General features: G+C 31.2%; 1 protein-coding gene across 2 annotated transcripts; it reads left to right on the forward strand.

The window, feature by feature from the left end:
* The first annotated feature begins 22 nt into the window (after positions 1-22).
* LOC139877652 (phospholipase A1-IIgamma-like) lies at positions 23-13,351 on the forward strand. 2 transcript variants are annotated; one of them, XM_071865078.1, is made up of 3 exons: positions 23-51; positions 8,880-9,459; positions 12,573-13,351. In XM_071865078.1, the coding sequence occupies exons 1-3, from the start codon at positions 23-25 to the stop codon at positions 13,188-13,190; spliced, it is 1,227 nt and encodes a 408-aa protein (XP_071721179.1). In that variant the 3' UTR covers positions 13,191-13,351. The 2 variants fall into 2 exon arrangements, with proteins under 2 accessions (XP_071721179.1, XP_071721180.1); XM_071865079.1 differs by lacking the exon at positions 23-51 and adding an exon at positions 5,753-5,769.
* Positions 13,352-22,783: the final 9,432 nt, after the last annotated feature.

A 22,783-nucleotide genomic window follows, 5' to 3' on the forward strand; every position in this document is an offset into this window, starting at 1 on the left:
TATTTTATTTTAATAAAATTATATGTTTACACTTTATACCCCTGAGAAAGTGTAAACTTGAGGGGTTGTTATGTAAATTAAGTCGAATTTGAGGGACCTATTGTAGTGTGAACGGAAAGTCAAAACTACAATTCAAATGAACTTAAACTACACATCTGGGCATGTGATTTAGTATATAAGGGTTAATAATAACACATAAGTGTTATAGGAAAAAATGTACATCTAAAATGTATTTAGACATACTTAGGATGGTCATCAAGTACCAACTAAGAGTTGCTCCTTCCTTGTGCACGTGTTGGACATTAATGTATACTTATACATTAATCTTGCAAATGCCACTTTGCAAGTAAAACTTAAATAGCCTTGGTCCAATGCTATGTCATCACTATATGTTTAATCCCAGATTAATTAGTGATCTCTTGCTAGTCATTACATGAATATTACTTGACTACTTGATATTTATACATGAGGATTATTTGACTATGTGTTAAATGCTAATTTGCTAAGTAGTTACTTAAAATGTATATGTATGAACCTTGTCTTGCTATGTGTTACAAGTTAGAAATCCATCAGCTTGTATTTGAACTACTTCAATATATACTTATGCTACTTGGATAATGCTTAATATGTCATAATCTAGTGATCTTAAAAGGATGAAGAATCATTATAACACATAGGATTTGCTTAAGTCTAAAATCAAGTTTAAAGAAATGGTTTAGACTTGATTAACTTGATGCCTTATAACATGCTTAATTGATATTACTTGTTTCACTTGTTAAGACATAATGAAAACACTTAATTAATCCACAAACAAGTTTAAAATTAAATTCTAATGTACTTTGTGATTAAAGTGAGTTATTGTCATCAATGACATGTTGACCAACCAATAGAACATTAGCAAGTGTGTTAATTACAAACAAAAAGTTATGACACAACTGAGATTGCCTCAAATGATTATCATGACTTGTATCCAAGAATGTTAGAATTTCCACTTTAAGCATGATAAGTCACTATCAAGGCAATACATCCAAGGTAAATGAATATTTAATGCATATAGTACTTGTATAGGATGTTGGATATCTTTTGCAGGTATTAAATGAAGTAAGAGTCTAAAGATTAAAGTTCAAAACTGATTCAAATGGCTATACAACGGATAGAAGTTTTGGACTGGACCGCGTGCGGTCAACCCACGGTTGACTGTGGTCCCAGCCGCAACAAGAGCTATAATTTTATCTCTACATATAAATAGCAAGACTTGGAGAACTTTGAAGACTTGGATCTCTTGCATGCTTCAAATAAAAATCATCAGAGAATCACAAGAACATAACTCATATACATGTGTTGTGATTAGCAAGAGAAGTTTTATAATCTCATATATTATAGAAGGGGTTGTAAACTTACTATCAAATTACTATCTTTGTGAGTTTACATAGTGTTGTATTAATCCTTAGAATTGTCTTAGGATTTTCATCACTAGAAAGGGTGAGTCTTGTACTTTGTAACTAGAAGCAAATGCTAGCTTAGCTATCATCTTCCTTAAAGGGAACTAGGGAGTTGATTAATTCCATTAGGGATTAATACTTGTCCAAGGTGAAGACAAGTTGATCTAAGTTAGAGGTAATCTTTTAAAGGGATATAAGGATTAGGTTTGTTGTCTACGAAGAAGTACAAGACTTGTAAATCGGATCTCTTCCGGATTTGGAGAAAGATACTTAGTGAAGCAAAACTCCCGATTAGTGAATCAAGGAGTGGATTAAGGTGGATTAGTTAACATCCACCCGAACCACTATAAATCCTTGTGTTTATGTTCTTTACTTTATGTTTCGCACTACTACAAACGTAAACACTACACACATTGGTTTGTGTTGACTAAATTGATCAATGATTGTTCTAATCTTGTTGATCATCGAATTTTTTTTAAAAATCGCATTAAGTAACTATTCACCCTCCCTCTAGTTACTTACAATTATCTTCCATCATGTCTTTAATATATCTTGTTAGTTAATTCTCTATCTTAGCTTTGTGGGTGTGTTACATACGGTACCAAAGCATAGCCTATCGGAGTGTGTCGGTGCTCGGACTAATGCATTCCTTGCATATAGATCTCAATTATTGATTACGTTTTGATTAGTTGATGAAGTTAGTAATTTTAGTGGGGGAGTTTGTAACAACTCATTCATATCGGCATACGATGAAATTTTTTATTAAAGATGTGATTCGCCATATTTAGTAGAATTGTATCTGATTAGTTCATCGTTTTTTAAGGGTTATATATAATATCTTATATATGATATTATATGGGGAAATTGGTCAAAATGCCCCGATTTTAAAAAGTGTTTTACAATATGCCCTTAAAAATCGTAATTACAAAAATGTCCCTTGGACACGCATCATGTATCATGCTTGTAACTTGGTGTGTGATGCGTATTAGCGAGATAATGACCAAGACAACCATTTTTCATCGCAAAAACGCACCACACACCAAGTACAACACATGGTGCGTGGTGCGTGGTTAGTGGTGCGTGGTTCTTAGGGTTTGGACTTGTTGGACATGAACTTTGAATGATCATATCTTTTGACTCGTAGCTCTAATTTAGTCACTATTATTATTGAAATGTGTATTTTTTTTTTCTAGATCAATCAGTTGGAACGATTTTGAAGTGACAAAATTTTTTTAAAATTAGACCTGATATGATATTGCGATTTGTTTTTAATTAACCTTGAAAATGCTTGATTTGTGAAATGTGACATTTATTCAAATTGATTGAGTCGTTTCGTGAACTTTCAGTCAAGATTGGTGATAAATGTGACAGATCACAAATTAGAATGCTCTATACCAAGTTATGAGCTGTCAAAGTATGTAAAAAGGTCAATATCAATGAAAACGTCAAACTCGAAGGTCTTCGAGGCTGAATTTCTAAAAAATTTGGGACAAACCGCCTTCGACAGTATGCCTACGGATAGATCTTGAAAAAAATACACGATTTTAAAAATAATGGTGACTAAATCGGAGTTACGAGTCAAAAGATATGGTCATTCAAAGTTCTTGCCCAACAAACACCACACACCAAGCACCACACACCATGCGTGGTGCATGTTCGCGATGAAAAATGGTTGTCTCAATCATTATCTCGTTAACACGCATCACACACCAAGTTACATGAATGATTCATAGGTGCGTGATGAGTGGTCAGTGAGCATTTTTACAATTACGATTTTTTAATGGCACTTTTTTTAAACGCTTCTAAAAATAGAGGCATTGTGACCAATTATTCTATTACATATACGTCATTTACTAACTGTTAAGTATTAATGTGTTCTCTAGTAGTAATCTTGTTACTTTTGCTGTATTACTTTTGTTTTAGGGTAGTGATATATCAACTTATATTTTTTATAAATTCACTCATTATTATGCATTCAGTATTTGTACAGTATAGATAGATAGTTATAATTTATATGAATTTATCAAAATTATAAGTGGATATATCAACACTATTTATTACTCGGTATAAAATCTCCTTATAGAAATTGTAGTTGAAAACGATAATGTATTTAAGCTACACATTAGCTTAGTTCCATGGTCAACTCTTATGTCTTATCTGATCTAATATGGAGTATAATTCTAATCACTTAATAATTAATCAAATCAAATCATGTTAACTTCACCTTCACGTTGCACGTACCGTGGACTAACTAATAACCCCAGCTGCACGTTAATTATTTCTTGGAATCAAATTCTTATTATACTCGTAATACCCACGACTTAATTATTTTTAATTAGTTATAAGATATCTGACCCTGAGATAAAATTATACTATCTCCGAGGGGTTGACCAATAGCAACTCACCAAAATAATTCCATAACTAACTTTTTTTTTTTTTTTTTTTTTTTTTTTCCGGCGAAAACACGGATAACTTCTATATAACAAAAGAAGGTTCATAGAAAATGAAACATTCTTTAAACTTACAAACCAAGAAAGGGATTATCACCTAAATGCCCATTTTTCATAACCTTTTTGACTTAGAACCCATAAAATAAAAAAGTTGACAATTTGCCAGAGCAAGGCGCAAGGGCGCAAGATGCCTCTTTGCGACCTTGCTCTCCGGTGGAAGCAAGGTGCCTCTTGCGACCTTGCTCCTCGGGGACGCAAGGACGCAAGGTGCCTCTTGCTCCCGCCTGCAGGTCATAATCAATGTTTTTTCTTTCAGACATTTCACCAAACACCTTACGTGCGCCTTACATATTATATTTTTTTCTTGTTCGTCTTTCATGGTAATACATCAAACATCATTTTTTCTACACCATACTTGCTATTAGATAGAAAAGATCTTTTATGACACTTAGAATGAATAACTAAAATTATAGTAATACATTTGGCAGGTAATTTTAATGATTGCTAAGTTATTTGTGAAATTAAAGTGCTGTTCGAAAAAAAATATTGTGAAATTAAAGTAACTGATGTAGAAAAAAGGGTGTTTGGTGTATTATCAATAAATAACTAAAGTTATCAACAAACATCATTTTTTGTACATTTTATTGATAACTTTAGTTATTTATTGATAATACACCAAACACCCTTTTTTCTATATCAGTTACTTTAATTTCACAATATTTTTTTTAGAACAGCACTTTAATTTCACAAATAACTTAGCAATCATTACGATTACCTGCCAAGTGTATTACTATAATTTTAGTTATTCATTCTACGTGTCATAAAAGATCTTTTCTATCTAATAGCAAGTATGGTGTAGAAAAAATGATGTTTGATGTATTACCATAAAAGACGAACAAGAAAAAAATATAATATGTAAGGCGCACGTAAGGTGTTTGGCGAAATGCCTGAAAGAAAACATTGATTATGACATGTAGGCGGGAGCAAGAGGCACCTTGCGTCCCTGGGGAGCAAGGTCGCAAGAGGCACCTTGCGTCCTTGCGTCCACCAGGGAGCAAGGTTGCAAAGAGGCATCTTGCGCCCTTGCGCTTTGCGCGGGTAAATTGTCAATTTCTTTATTTTATGGGTTCCTAGTCAAAAATGTTAGGAAAAATGGGCATTTACGTGATAATCCCTCCAAGAAACTCGAGCAAAACTAAACAAATCTAAACTAGGCTCGCAACTCAACAGAAAGAACAAAAGGCCTACAAAAAATACGACTTATCCTAACGAAAAAATGAAGACCAATCTAACCGATAACCGGGAGATTAGGATTCATATTTAACTAAAGATAAGACAAAAAACCGCCACCGTCTGAAACACCGCTCATGCTTCTTTAATAGAGTCGCCGAACACCTCCAGTTCCTCTTCATGAGTCAATCCCTTCTTTCTTTCGATTCACGGCTTTATTACTTGCTACGTTTAAATTATTTGAAGCGTGTCATAACTCACAAATAAAGTATAATTAGCATAAAATTAAGCCGTCAATCTTTACAGTTTGTCAAAAATTACACGATCGGGTGACCTTTTTCCAATATTGATCTGAATAACTTTAAAGTTTGCATTTTTCTCGATTGAAACTCCTACACTGACGATCGTTAATGTTTCTATTGCTATGATTATATTGTACAAAACTATATGTTTCTCGCTAATATATTTTATTCGCAGTGAGCTTAACAATATCAATAAAACAATAACATTGTTCAACCTACCAAATCCACATAATTTAATTTTCTAAATTTAAACAATCAAACGCACATTATTGGAACTCTTATTCAATAGTAAAATATGATAAAGAAAAGATTTTTTTTCTTTTTTTTTGGAGAAAAGAAAAAAAGGTAGTATAAAAAAATGTTGTAATATATATTATGATTTTTTCATCGACAGCCTTAAGGGTTATCATTAAGGTGCATAAAATGCTTGCACATAAAGATAACCGTCAGACAAAAGTCAATAATAATTGTCATGTACTACCTATTCATGCACGTTAACGACATCATATAAAGTTAGATAGAAAAATGCATAAAATTATATAATTAGAGCACGATGAGTAGTGATGGTCTAATTCAGTGTCTATGAATACATAGAGAATTAGACTTTGAAGAGAAAAATGAAGGAGTGCTTAGTGTCTAATACTCTTTCTGTCACATTAAGAGTGTTCACTTTGATTTTTGACAGTATTTTTTTTCAACTTTCAATTTAAATATAGTGGACACTTCTGATGGGACAGAGCTTTTTTATTTATTATTTAATTTATTTTAAATTTTTTATTTTATATTTAATTTATTTTAAATAACAAAAATATATGAATTAAATATAATAAAAATTCCATAAAATACAATACTTATAAAATGAAAAAAAAAACTAGAATAAATAAATAAAAAACAAACACAATTAATTAAAAATTACAATCACTACACTTCACGATTAGGCAAACGATATTTTACCAAGTCAGATCATAGGCTTTCGTGCATATCCCTATCACATAATTCTTTTGTCCTTTTGTATGTTTCATACATCTCGATCAAAGTAGTTTACATATTATTAGCTTACATATAACACCAATAATTTCCAGCAATATTAAAACTGTCATCTTCAATAATTATTTTCTATAAGATGATGCACATAACATTAGCCGTTCCATAAAATTGATATTTATTCCGTAGACTTGATATTGTACGTCCATATCGGGTGTCATAATATATGTCAAAGATCCTGAGAATGCCAAAAGCCCTCTTAGCATCCTTGCGGGCAGCTGCTTGTTTCTTTGAAAAGTAAGAACGTTTTGCAGCAATTGCACTTGTAAGCGCATTAACAAATGATGTCCATTCGGGGTAAATCCAGCCAGCTAGATAATATTCTCTTTTGTACCCCACACCGTTTGCATGATAAGTGATGTCTTCTACATCCTCATTAAACATTGAGTTGAATAAAGGACTAGTGTTCAACACGTTTATATCATTATTTAAACCCGCAACTCCAAAGAAAGCATGTCAAATTTAGTTGTCATATGAGGCAACGACTTCAAGCATAATAGTTGAATAACCGTGATCGCCTAGAGTAAGTTGGTCTTTCCATGCTCCCCCAGCATTTTCGCCATTTCCAATGCATACAATCTATGCTACTGATCATTCCTGAAAAGTCATGAAGCCGATCACCAGTGTCATACAAACGTAATATATTATGATGTGTAGGCTGTTGCAAATAAACATTTGCATATAAATCAATAATGCACTCTGTACAAATTGTAGAGATTCACGTGATGTTCGTTCTGACATTTGAAAATATTCATCAAAAGCAACGAGTGAATTACTGTATGCCAATTGACGCATTGCAGATGTAATTTTTAAATGCGGACTAATACTCATTTCGCAACGTGCATCAACTCTTTGATGAAAATACCTAAATTTTTTAGATAACGGTTGTGCATAGTAATTGAGAATATCCTCAATAATCTTCAGAAATACGAGTTGTTTTATCCGAAATCGTTGTTTAAAACTCTCGCCGTGATATTTTGGATATTCAACAAAATAGTCACCCGTTACACGTTTATGCAACATAATGCTTACGTTATATGTAATGTCATATGTTTGAACTTTCCACCACATATCTGCTCACTAAATCATCGTCGTTTAATATATCATGTAAATGTAAAAGTAAAGAATAATGATCGTCGGAAGAAGATGTAGAAAATATATTTTTTGATTATTATATACTCCGTAGAATATATAGAGAGAATTAGTAGTTTGAAGTGTATATTTTATATCAATGATGACGTATCTATTTATAGTTAAATTTATGTAATTAAATAAATAAATTATTTAATATTTAATGAAACCACCGTTCCTTAATCCTCAACAGATATATATTCAAATTCCAATGACATAATTCATCAAATCTCAAAGTCAGATATCCGACTTTGGTCCCCAACGTCGTAGGCCATCACCGACAAGAAGTCGGAAGGGAGTTAATGACCGTCGAATTACAGTGTCGTCGAACTTTGACGTCAAAAATATGCGACGACGACTTCATGCGCTCTTATCAACAATTAACAATGAAAGTATTTTTTTTGCCAAAAGGTTAATAAGCAATAACCTTAACTCACTCACAATCGACTGTCAATTTTGTAACGTGTAGAGAATATTTAACTCACGCAGCAATTTTTGCTACGAAGGGTGGTAGGGTTTGAACCCCAGACCTCTACTTATTTATGACAAAAGTGCTCTATAACCACAGGCGATTCTAAGTATAGACTCATGGGGTCACGGGATATCGCTAGTTTAAAATTTTTTAGTAAAAAAAACTCTGTAAATTGTATAGGACACCACTAAATTTAAATGTATGACCCGATATATTTATTAAATCTATAGTTTTTCTTTTGAAATTTATACAATATCACTAAATTATACTACTCGGATTACATATATTTTTAAATTTCTAATTCTTTTGAAGGTAAACTATTACCAAAATAACAACCTAATATAATTGGTACGTAAAAAAATTTCGAGACCCCACTGAGTTACAATCCTGGAATCGCCACTGTCTATAACTAAGTCACACGTTTTTGACACAAAAAGAAAAATTATTTAATAAGTACAATCCACAATATTTTATCTTTTTCCCATGGTCAAGTATGCAGCTTCAATTGTTATCGATAATTTTGTTCTATAAATTTGTTTCAACCTTTTTTTAATAGCAAACTCATCGAATAGTTCTGGAGAAAACTTGTGGGAAACAATTTATGTATTGACCAACTTATATTATAGTTCTTTAAGAAATTGTCTTATCATGATGAAGTATTATGTTCATTCTAGTTGGTAACCAAAATTTACAATATTGTATCATATATCAACCACACTTATTATATAAGATTGAACCAATACAAAACCTCACCTCAAAAAACATTCCCATTGAAAAATAAACTCTAGAACACAGTGTAAAATTAAAGAATGAGCAACATATCTCAAAAATGGAAGACACTAAGTGGAGAAGAACATTGGTCTTCCCTCTTAGATCCTTTAGACATCGATCTCCGAAGATACATCATCCACTACGGAGAAATGGCGCAAGCAACACGTGATGCTTTCAACAAAGAAAAAGCATCAAAGTATGCTGGAAGTAGCCTGTACAAGAAAAACCATTTGTTGTCCAAAGTTGAAATTGAACAAGGGAACCCGTTCAAATACAATGTAACAAAATATTTTTACGGTACATCATCGATCCCACTTCCATCGTTTCTCGTGAAATCATTATCTCGAGAGGCTTGGAGCAAGGAATCAAATTGGATTGGGTATGTTGCTGTTGCGACTGATGAGGGGAAGGTGGCGTTAGGACGGCGAGATATTGTGATCGCTTGGAGAGGGACAGTTGAAACTACGGAATGGATTAATGATCTTAAATTTGATTTAGTTTCGGCTAATGAAATATTTAAAGATAATAATGATGTGAAGATTCAACATGGTTGGTATTCGATCTATACTAGTGATGATCCAAGATCTCCTTTTAACAAATCAAGTGCTAGAGATCAAGTAAGTTTGCTACATTCAAACTATCTTTTTTTTTTTTTGGTCACAAAAATATAAAAGGAAGGCTACGTATGTTTTATGGTTCTTCATAATGTTTGCACTACTGAAAAAAGATGATAGTGACTCCAATAGAAACTGATTTTTGATGGGCTTGAAAGAAACCGGTTTCGAGAATAGAAACTAAGTTAACTAGAATGAAAAAAATCTCTATCCCATTCTAAGGGTCTATTTACTTTTTTTTCTTCGTTAAGTTCTATATGAATATAAATAATAAAATGAATATAGATGACTATATGTGAATGATTAATGTTGTTTACTTTTTCAGCTGAATAAATGTGTTGAATGATACAATTGACTATTTTACTTCAAATAAATAAATAATAATTACAATTACAATAATAGTAAATAATAAAACTAGTAAAAAATAATACGGAGTAATAAAAATAAATATATATCTATAAGTAACAAACTAACAATAAACAATCTGGAATACTCGATTATCATTTTCATTTAAAAGTAACAATAAGTCAATAACATATCAATATCCTCTCATTATTTTGTCAAAAGTTCTACATATTTTTGTGATCTGGATAATCAAAGATTCCCAAATTTTAGCAACCCACATTCTTCAATTAACTAGAAATAAATTTCGGTCAAGGGGTTTTCATTTTCAGATGATGGGTTATTTTTCAAATCCATTTAAATTACCAAAGCCTTTGAATAACTTTGTGCCGTATGATCCACTAACATGTACAACATATAAACTCATGAGTTTTACATTATTCTAAAATCAAATAGTGATAGAGTGAGGTTCCCATAAGTTTGTATACATACATTTTTTTCTATCAGTTTCCGATGTGGGACTATTGTGCATTTCCTTAACCGATTATCTCCAACAATCACCCCCTTAATCGGTTAATCCATGCTGCTTGACGAGAATCGGTGATCATCCTTGCTCTTGCTACTTGCTATTTCTTTGTGCATGCTACTTGCTACATGCTAGCGATCACTGAATTTCATCATCTTGCATCCCGTTTACTTTCTTCCTGCTCAGGTTTACTTTCTCTCTGCTCCGGCTCTAATACCACATGTAGGATCGTTTCAGGTCCACCAACATGTACAATATATAAGCTCATGAGTTCCACATTACTCTAAAACCAATTGGTGATAGAGTGAGGTTCCCATAAGCTTATATACATACATTTATTTATATATCAGTTTCCGATGTGGGACTATTGCGCATTTCCTTAACCGATTATCTCCAACAAACCAGAGTACCACCACTACACACGGTTGTCGGGTAAATTGATGTTGTAGCTGCTTTTATTTGCTTTTATTTTTGAGAAGGAAGATAATGAAAGAAGAAAATATTTTGTCTTGATGATGAAAGATGAAGAAAAAAAAATATGAAGAAAATGAAGAAAGAATGAAAAGAAGTGAAGGGTAATAACAAAATAAATATGGCTGTATGTGGAGTACATGAGTCTTAGTAGTGACCCATACATCCCTTTATTTAGTTCATATTAATCAATAATTCAAAAGTAAACAAAACATGAAAACTCACCGAATAATTCATATATTTCATTCAGTCCAATAAGTCAAAAGTAAACACCCCCTTACAGTAATAAACAAAATTGTTAAACTAGTTTGTGTTTTTATGTTTTAGTTTAAACTAGTTTTCGAACTCTCGCTTCGCGCCGGAGATTCGGTTTTCAATGTATTTTATTGCGTTTAGTTTGTAAAATTATTTCGTGACTAACGATGATGTCGTTGAAGCGTAACTCGAGTCGAACTAAAAGGTATAACCCGTGAAAGATTTAAATGTTATTTTAAATTAACAATATATGTGCATCTCCGCGTTTCGCTATGGAATTGTCGGCTTTTAAAAATTTAACGTAACATCAACGTGTATGAAAAGTACCCCAAATATTTAGCATTTTTTAAAAAGAATCCGTTTTGCGTATAGTTAGTGACGTTGTGTTCGTAAAATTATTTCGAGTTTAACGATGATGCCGGAAAAATTTAACTCGTTGCGAGCGAGAAGATATGACCTGTTGAATATTTGGGTGGAGTTTATTTAAGATTTTTTATGAAAATGTTGATTTGGCACTTTACCTCCCTGTTTGGTGGGCCGATTTTAATGTTTGAACAAAGTGTGGGGGGGTTTTTGGCAAAGTGGAAGTTAGTAAAAAAAAAAAGCGAAATGACGAAAATACCTCTGATACTATTCATCATTTTGTCTAATAGTTAATATGGTAATAGTCACTGTCAATTATAACCTGCATTATTAGTCATTAAATTCATTTTTTTTTCTCAAGTACATCCCTTAATCTAACGACAGCTAATAGTCTGTTAAGTTCCAATCATGTAACTCTCACAAATGCAAATTAGCAATGTTTAAAGACAGGATTTGTAATGGGTCAAGACGAGTACTATTTTAAAGCGGGTTGGGTTGGAACGACTAGTAGCGGCTTTTCTACCCAACTTCATATTTTATTTCTCGTTTATCGAAGTTTTAGATACGATATACAAACAAATACGAGTACAACCACGTAAAATCATCACCGGGAAAAATAGACGTACTGCTAAATTCAATCGACGTTCGTGATTTATTATCATCACGCGATCTCGACGACTCATCACCACTCTCTGCCCCCAATCTCCGTCTTCTAATTTACCGTCTGTCTTCAAGTCCGGTAACTCGACATTATGTCCAAAGTCCAAACTTACATTAAGTCCAATTTCAATTCCACCGGAATCTCATTAGATTCCGTGAAACAAACGGAACCTTAGAATAAGCTTTGAAAGTCCCTTAGTTATTTATTTATTCTTAATTTTTTTATTTTGATTTTTGACGAAAAACAAGTACTAATAATATATAAAAATAATAATGGGATTTTCATAAAAAAAAAAATGAAAAGCCTTTGTTGTGGATGACTGGATGTTAACATAAATAATGATGTGGCATGCGGCATGTAAACTCATCCAGTTACATTAGTTAGTTTTTATCTTTTATAGGGTGACAAATCACTTTGTAATTGTAATTAAGCAGTTATAATAAACTATTTGTATAATTAAACACATTATTATATTCTCTACATAATATTTTGCATTAGGTTCTTGAAGAGGTGAAGCGATTAGTCGAATTATACAAGAACGAAGACATAAGTCTAACCGTAGTCGGACATAGCATGGGTGCAGCACTCGCAACGTTAAACGCAATCGATATCGTATATAACGGGTACAATAAGCCTGAAAGCACGCCTAAAAACATATGTCCTGTAACCGCTTTTGTTTTCGCTAGCCCTCGTGTGGGCGACTCGGATTTCGCAAAACTCTTTAAATCACACAATGATATCCGTGTACTTCGAATTCATAATGCAAATGATGTGGTCCCACACTACCCTATAATGATCGGGTACGAACACGTTGGTGAAGAATTGGCTATCGATACTAGCAAGTCGCCTTACTTGCGAAGTCCCGGAGATATACAACGATGGCACGATATGGAGACTTATTTACATGGAGTTGCAGGTACACAAGGGAGTGATGGTGAGTTTAAGTTGGTTGTTAAACGAGATATCGCGTTAGTGAATAAGTATACGGATGGTCTTAAAGACGAGTATCATGTGCCTGCGACGTGGTGGGTCGAGAAGAACAAAGGTATGGTTCGACAAGTTGATGGAACGTGGTTGTTGGCTGATCATGAAGATGAGGATTGTATGTTGAAATAAGTACGAGGTTCGACAGTTATTGTATGATATTTGTCAGCAACAGGAATACTCAATTCCATGAATGTCGTAAAGTATGAGGAGTTGAGAATAATATGTGTGTTATTTTATTGTTATATTTACAATTTATTATGAATATTACTATGTGTGTAATGCCATGTCACACAAACATTCGCATGATTGATTAATATGTAATTCATATGATTAAGTGAATTATTTTATGTAAAAATTAAGTATTTTTTTTTTTTAATTTATTGTTAAAAAGATGGCTCTCATTACAACGGTCTTAAACCGTCTTAAATCAAACAAGGTGGACCGTAATTTAGACTATTCCAATGGTCTTAAATCGTCGTAGATTTACTTGTTCAAAAGGTGCCATTAATTGAAACTAGTTATTATACAATTTATTCAACAAATAAAAAGTGTACGTATAGTACCTCCATGAGCTACCGAGTACTATCTCGTGTAAGATATTACTCCATCTGTTCCACCAGAAATGTTCACTTTGACTTTTTCCAGTCTTCCTTTTTCAACTTTGACTTTAGATATTTTTGTTGGTGTTATATAATATTTGATGAAAGTTATATCAGTGAAAATACAATTAGAACTCAATCCATTCATATAATTTTCATTAAATATTATATAACAAGAACATACATATCTATAGTCAAAGTTAACAAATAAAGACTGTCAAAAGTCAAAGTGGACATTTCTGGTGGGACGGAGGTAGTAATTACGTAAGTAGCAACTTGGATTAATTATATATAAGTCATATTAGTTTATTACTCGTAATTTTAATTTGATAATAATTAATAATACCTACAAAATTAAAGGATTAATTAACTATAATAAGGTTTTTATGGTTTTCAAATGAGTAATGGAAAAAGTCAAATAGTTATGCTTTGACTTTGGACCCTAAAAAAAGACTATTACCATTAGCGCGCCACATAATTTAAACACAAAGAGAAAATCAAGTCAAACTTAAACAATTTGACCACCAACTTTACCATATAAGCAACTCTTTCCCCTTCATGCAAATCATTCATTTGAACCATAAAGATTTTACCCTTTTTTCTCTTCTATAACACCTTATAATCAGTTTTTATTTACTTCTAGAGTTTAAAGATTTTGAAAATAATAATTCTTGCATTTGAAGGAATACAAGAGACATGAGACAACAAACTAAAAATTTAGCTATAATTGCATCATTGGTTTTGCTATTCATGAGTTGTGAACTAATTGGAGCTAGTCGACACTTTAACGGAGAGTTTGAAGAAGCCACCGGGATTAAAACAGAAAAACTTCTTCTATCGGTTCTACCTCAAGGCCCGGTGAAACCACCGGGAAATGGATGCAATTGGAAGGGTAATGGTGGCCAACATTGTGTTGGTGCAAAGAAAGTTGGCGGTATTCGTGGTGGGTTACTGGTACCACCACAACCGCCGTTGTTGCTAAAAAGATTTTCTTCAAATGATGTATAAAATGAAGCACACCAAAAATGGTCATGCATGCATAGAGTTTTAATTTAATTGGTTAATTATCGACATTAGGGAAACCATTTTTTAAATTAATTTGTGTTAACTAATTTTATCCAATTCTTTGATTCTTGATGTATAACGTACATTTGTAATTGCTTCTTCATTTTTTTTTTATTATTATTTTTTTTTGAAATAGTCATGATTAAAATTTATGTTAAATGATGATTATGACTATCTTCAAAAACAGTGTAAAAATCTTTTTGCCTTAAATATTAATTGACTTAATACTTATTAACCATATTACATATTAAAGATATTCTTAGAGAGCAAGTAAAATAAAATATTTGGAGAGCAAGATTAGGTTTTCTAATACATTAGTTTATATACTTTTCTTATTATTGTATCTTTGTACATACTATACTATAAATAAATATTTATGAATGACAAACTCAAAGGGTGTGTGGATATTTAATTCTAAATATCGTTACAATAATAGATCGGTTTAAACCCTGCATATCATAAGTTTGAATATGATATTAAGCTTGTGCTACAGACCAGTTTAAACCCAAAAATACGTACCTTAGAATCTGATTTTACAATTACAATTACGATTGTATATGAAAGTAATGCTCATTACCTTAGAATTAATATCAACACGAATAATATGATACGGAGTATTAATTAATCGTCAAACAATGATATTGATCATATTTGTTATCGATCAATTGAAGAATTTAAACTCATATAGTATGGAATTATAGGGTGTATATTGTACTAAGTTTAAGTGATTAATAATGTTATGCGATTAATTGTTCAAGAGTAGTCGAGATTACTACTGAACTCGTTCTATAAACGTAGAACGAGTTTATAGTACATATAAATATGTATCGATGGTCATGCATATAGCATTGTTAACGAATGATCACTTATGCGTCCTTTCTCACTAATTAGAAAGATTAACGTTTGATGAAAGCTACAAGCATGCACGACTTTGATTATTAATGTCGTTAATAATGTCGTTAGATCAATACTACATTAACTGAATTGAAATTTGAAATACATACAAAATCGTAAAAGTTGAAGAATAATGAATTGAAATAAATCAGGATGGATAACTACATAATTTCGGTTAGATAATTTCAGTCGAATAATAGTATTCGTTATTTTAGCCGAGGTAAGAAAAAGAAAAAAGATAACTACATACATTTCAGAAAATCTCAAGGATACATTTATGTAGAGTTTGATAATCTAACAATTAATCATCCCGGAATACAAACAATCAATGATGAATCGATGTCGAATGACTAAATGGTGGTGGTTGAGCATTAACATGACCACCACTATAACGACCATCAACCTTTTTCGACCCAACACAAGGGTTACCACAACCACCCATGTTACAACATTCATTTCCTGGTGGTTTCACACGGCCTTGTTGTAGAGACGATAAAAAAAGATTTTCTTTCTTCATCCAAGTTTCTTCAAATTCTATTGAAATCTATCGAGGGGTTTTTTATTCGACTTAATGTGATGAAGAATACAATTTGGTATATATATATATATATATATATATATATATATATATATATATATATATATATATATATATATATATACCATATAAAGAATCCTAATTCTAAAACAATACAGAGTACTAATTAGACTTAGCTAAGGAAACTAAATATGCACTTTGTATTTTTATCATTCTCAACACTCACCCTCAAGTTGGAATGTGAAGATATCGAACATTCAACTTGCCACGAAAGAATTCCATCGGTAGTCTCCTCCACCTTTTGATCCATCGCTGCCTTAATAGAACTTCTAGACTGCGACTATCCAGCTGGTAAAGGTTCCTCCTTTGGATTTTTATCAGAGACTCTGTATTTGGTTCTTGATCAGAGATGAATAGTCTGTTTTGATTCTTGATCAGAGACGAATACTCTGTATTTGGTTCTTGATCAGAGACGAATACTCTGTTTTGATTTTTGATCATCAAGCTCCGGACATGAACCCAGTTCATTCTTAAACCTTGTTTGGTTCGCCCGGTGTTTTCATCTTCCCGACTTGAACCCAGTCTTCTTCGACCTTCATTGGTTCACCGAGGAGTATTCAGTCTCCATGACTTGAACCTAGTTCGACTTGAACCTTGTTTGGTTCGACATTAAGATTTTTTTTCCTCGGAGTTTGGAACCTAGTCAAGCTAGGCGGCTCATCTCCACGTCGATTATTCATTTTTTTTATTATTTTTTATTTTATTATTATTATTATTATTATTATTATTATTTTTTAGAATGTTCACCCATCCCAATCACGATCCTCGAACGTAAGTCCTGTGGTATTAGCGATTGGCTTTGTGTCCTTGGCCTTTGACACCTTTATCAGTTGTAACATATATTCAATATCTTCCCTTGAGAGATTTGCGGTCTATTTATCATCATGTACTTCTACAACTTTGGGTTGATCTTTAAAACGATTTGTTTGATTCTTTGAACCTGCGGCTTTCTTGGACCACCAGTCAGGATATCCGATAAGTTCGAAACAACCATCAACAGTGTGACCAGTTTTCTGACAGTAAGAACACTCTTCAGATTTATCTTGTTCTTCCCTTTTAAACCACTTTTGACTGTTCTGTTTACCAGTTGATTTGCACTTCGGCCCATTGTCTGGAAAGCAGACACCTCAGAACTATTGCTGCGTGAATTCCCAATGATTCGTTGTTGTTCATCTTGATTCACAAGATGAAACGCAGCTCCTACTGTAGGGATAGGGTTACTACTCAATATTTGGGTTCTAACAGTATTGTATTCCTCATTCAGTCCCATTAAGAAATCATAAAGTCTATCTTTGTCCCTCATTGAAGCAATTGACTTGCTAACATTACAGGTACAATTGTTGCAGCTACATGAAGGCAAAGGGCTCACAGACTGAATTTCATCCCATATGAGACGACCCGTCCAAATCCATATGGACGAATACAATAACATTTGGTCCCATTGCGAGGTATTGACCTCTAAATGATATATTTTACAAACATTGCATTCGTTTTTAAAAGACATTCTTTCATTACAATGATGGTTGACAAATATGCATACCATCTCTCAATATAACCAAACTATAAATGACTTAATCTGCCATTTACTTTATAATAATCCCTTTTGAACTCAACGACTCGAATGCAACGTCTTTTGAAATATGCCATGAATGACTCCAAGTAATATCTTATAAATGAGCAAATGCACAGCGGAAGATTTCTTTCATACCTGAGAATAAACATGCTTAAAAGTGTCAACCAAAAGGTTGGTGAGTTCATTAGTTTATCATAAACAATCATTTCTATTATTTTAATAGACCACAAGATTTTCATATTTATAAACATAATTCCCATAGCAGAATCCTCTCGTCTGCATAAAGGTAAAATCATGCGTATGGTGAACACCTGGTAACCGACCTTAACAAGATGCATATAGAATATCCCCAAAACAGAATCCTCTCGTCTGTATAATATAAACTCGAAGTACTAAAGCATACCATTTTCCAGTATGGGGGAAGTTAGTGCCCGTAGATCTACCTTTAGGATTCGCGTCAATTAGTGGCCATTATACCGGCTCCATACCATTTTCCAGTATGAATGTTGTATAATAAACACTAATTCTTAGGTTACCAAGCTAAAAGGGGTGATATTCGATTTCAATAATCCAACCATAGAATGTAATTTTTGCGTACTTGTGTCTATTTCGTCAAACATTTATAAAACAGCGCATGTATTCTCAGTCCCAAAAATATATATTGCAAAAGCATTTAAAAGGGGAGCAAATGAAACTCACAATACTGTATTTTGTAGTAAAAATACATATGACGGCATTGAACAAGTGTAGGGTTGGCCTCGGATTCACGAACCTATATTAAGTATATATATATTTTATATGTTGGTCAATACCTGTCTAACAATTTAGGTCAAGTCGTAGTATATCATAATCCTAATGTTCGAGACCGGTATGTAAAAGTTAACAAGAGTCATCTAATCCAAAAATGACTTCCAAAATCTATATATGTTTATAACTTAAATAGTCGTTTTATATATTTAAATATATTTATCAGATTTTATTAGAGTAAATAATACAAGTTATTTATTAATAAAAATTTATATTAAAGTTTATATATATGATAAAAATATACTTTTATATATCTTAAGTAATAAAATTTATAAGTTCACTTAATATCATAAAGATATAGTGGTATGTATTATTAATGTAATTATATTATGTGTGATAAAAATATCTTTGTAACACATATTTATCTGATAAAATAATATTAATAATAATAATAGATAAAAGTTGTATTATTTTGTAATAATAATAATTATAATTATTCTACTAATAATAATAACAATATTTATATTTACTAATGATGATATTAATTATGATAAAATGTTAATTCTAATCATGATAATTTTAATAATAACGATACTTTTTAATATTAACTGTAATAATAATATTTTATATAAAAATAATAATTTTATTCAAAACGATAATTTTTAATAATAATACTAAAATGATAATAATAATGATATTTTATAATAACAAAAAATATTTCTATTAAAAATGATAATTTTAATAAAAATGATAGTTTTAATATTAATGATACCTTTAATAATAATAATGATAAAAATAATGAAAACGATATTTCAATATACAATATTTTAATTTCATCATGATATTTATGCTCATTATTTCCTAATCGATTTGTTTAATAGCTAGTCCTCTTTATATTGCATTCATAATAATAATGATACTAATAATAGTAATCATAATAGTTAGATGATACTAATATTTGTTTTAATGATAATGATACTAATAATAATAAATATTATAATAATATTAATGATAATGCTAATAATAATAATAATAATAATAATAATAATAATAATATTAATAATAACCTTAATGATAATAACGATAGTAATAATAATAACAATAACAATTTTAATGATAATACTTATATTAATAACGATAATGATAATAATAATAATAATAATTAGATAATAATTGTAGTGACACGAACTTTTCCATGTTTATATATATATTAAATGAAATTGTTATTTACATGATTAAGTGTTTCCAACATGTTAAGCAATCAAACTTGTTAAGACTTGATTAATTGAAATAGGTTTCATATAGACAATTGACCACCCAAGTTGACCGGTGATTCACGAACTTTAAAACTTGTAAAAACTATACGATGACATATATATGGTTATATATATAGTTAACATAATTTTATTATAAGTATGTATCTCATTAGGTATTTTAACAATGAGTTATATACATAAAAATGAGACTATTAATTTAAGAAACTCGAAAACGATATATATAACGATTATCGTTATAACAACGTATTACTAGGTACATATGAATCATATTAAGATATTGATACACTTGGTTAATTATGTTAAATGATAAGTAAATATATTATTAAGTGTATTAACAATGAAATACATATGTAAAAATAAGACTACTAACTTAATGATTTCGAAACGAGACATATATGTAACGATTATCGTTGTAACGACATTTAACTGTATATATATCATACTAAGATATATTATATATAATAATATCATGATAATATAACAATTTAACATCTCATTTGTTATAATAAACAATGGGTTAACAACATTCAACAAGATCGTTAACCTAAAGGTTTCAAAACAACATTTACATGTAACGACTAACGATGACTTAACGACTCAGTTAAAATGTATATACATGTAGTGTTTTAATATGTATTCATACACTTTTGAAAGACTTCAAGACACTTATCAAAATACTTCTACTTAACAAAAATGCTTACAATTACATCCTCGTTCAGTTTCATCAACAATTCTACTCGTATGCACCCGTATTCATACTCGTACAATACACAGCTTTTAGATGTATGTACTATTGGTATATACACTCCAATGATCAGCTCTTAGCAGCCCATGTGAGTCACCTAACACATGTGGGAACCATCATTTGGCAACTAGTATGAAATATCTCATAAAATTACAAAAATATGAGTAATCATTCATGACTTATTTACATGAAAATAAAATTACATATCCTTTATATCTAATCCATACACCAACGACCAAAAACACCTACAAACACTTTCATTCTTCAATTTTCTTCATCTAATTGATCTCTCTCAAGTTCTATCTTCAAGTTCTAAGTGTTCTTCATAAATTCTACAAGTTCTAGTTTCATAAAATCAAGAATACTTCCAAGATTGCAAGTTTACTTCCAAGTTTTTTAAATCCATTCCAAGTAATCATCCAAGATCAAGAAACCTTTGTTACTTACAGTAGGTTATCTTTCTAATACAAGGTAATAATCATATTCAAACTTTAATTCAATTTCTACAACTATAACAATCTTATTTCGAGTGGAAATCTTACTTGAAATTGTTTTCGTGTCATGATTCTGCTTCAAGAACTTTCAAGCCATCCAAGGATCCTTTGAAGCTAGATCTATTTTTCTCATTTCCAGTAGGTTTATCCAAGGAACTTGAGGTAGTAATTATGTTCATAACATCATTCTATTCATACATATAAAGCTATCTTATTCGATGGTTTAAACTTGTAATCACTAGAACATAGTTTAGTTAATTCTAAACTTGTTCGCAAATAAAAGTTAATCCTTCTAACTTGACTTTTAAAATCAACTAAACACATGTTCTATATCTATATTATATGCTAACTTAATGATTTAAAACCTGGAAACACGAAAAACACTGTAAAACCGAATTTACGCCGTCGTAGTAACACCGCGGGCTGTTTTGGGTTAGTTAATTAAAAACTATGATAAACTTTGATTTAAAAGTTGTTCTTCTGGGAAAATGATTTTTCTTATGAACATGAAACTATATCCAAAAATCATGGTTAAACTCAAAGTGTAAGTATGTTTTCTAAAATGGTCATCTAGACGTCGTTCTTTCGACTGAAATAACTACCTTTACAAAAACGACTTGTAACTTAAATTTCTGACTATAAACCTATAATTTTTATGTTTAGATTCATAAAATAGAGTTCAATATGAAACCATAGCAATTTGATTCACTCAAAACGGATTTAAAATGAAGAAGTTATGGGTAAAACAAGATTGGATAATTTTTCTCATTTTAGCTACGTGAAAATTGGTAACAAATCTATTCCAACCATAACTTAATCAACTTGTATTGTATATTATGTAATCTTGAGATACCATAGACACGTATACAATGTTTCGACCTATCATGTCGACACATCTATATATATTTCGGAACAATCATAGACACTCTATATGTGAATGTTGGAGTTAGCTATACAGGGTTGAGGTTGATTCCAAAATATATATAGTTTGAGTTGTGATCAATACTGAGATATGTATACACTGGGTCGTGGATTGATTCAAGATAATATATATCGATTTATTTCTGTACATCTAACTGTGGACAACTAGTTGTAAGTTACTAACTAGGACAGCTGACTTAATAAACTTAAAACATCAAAATGTATTAAAAGTGTTGTAAATATATTTTGAACATACTTTGATATATATGTACATATTTGTTATAGGTTCGTAAATCGACCAGTGGCCAAGTCTTACTTCCCGACGAAGTAAAAATCTGTGAAAGTGAGTTATAGTCCCACTTTTAAAATCTAATATTTTTGGGATGAGAATACATGCAGGTTTTATAAATGATTTACAAAATAGACACAAGTACGTGAAACTACATTCAATGGTTGAATTATCAAATCGAATATGCCCCTTTTTATTAAGTCTGGTAATCTAAGAATTAGGGAACAGACACCCTAATTGACACGAATCCTAAAGATAGATCTATTGGGCCTAACAAACCCCATCCAAAGTACCGGATGCTTTAGTACTTCGAAATTTATATCATATCCGAAGGGTGTCCCGGAATGATGGGGATATTCTTATATATGCATCTTGTTAATGTCGATTACCAGGTGTTCACCATATGAATAATTTTATCTCTATGTATGGGATGTATATTGAAATATGAAATCTTGTGGTCTATTATTATGATTTGATAATATATAGGTTAAACCTATAGCTCATCAATATTTTTGTTGAC

The sequence above is a fragment of the Rutidosis leptorrhynchoides genome, chromosome 11 (genome assembly GCF_046630445.1).
Source record: "Rutidosis leptorrhynchoides isolate AG116_Rl617_1_P2 chromosome 11, CSIRO_AGI_Rlap_v1, whole genome shotgun sequence".
NCBI lineage: Eukaryota > Viridiplantae > Streptophyta > Magnoliopsida > Asterales > Asteraceae > Rutidosis > Rutidosis leptorrhynchoides.

Excerpts from the sequence above, each read along its gene's own strand:
- LOC139877652 (XM_071865078.1), top strand. The coding sequence starts at position 23 with ATGTTTACACTTTATACCCCTGAGAAAGT. Across the intron at positions 52-8,879 it reads CTTTATACCCCTGAGAAAGT|AATGAGCAACATATCTCAAA; the intron begins GTAAACTTGAGG and ends GTAAAATTAAAG. Across the intron at positions 9,460-12,572 it reads AATCAAGTGCTAGAGATCAA|GTTCTTGAAGAGGTGAAGCG; the intron begins GTAAGTTTGCTA and ends ATTTTGCATTAG.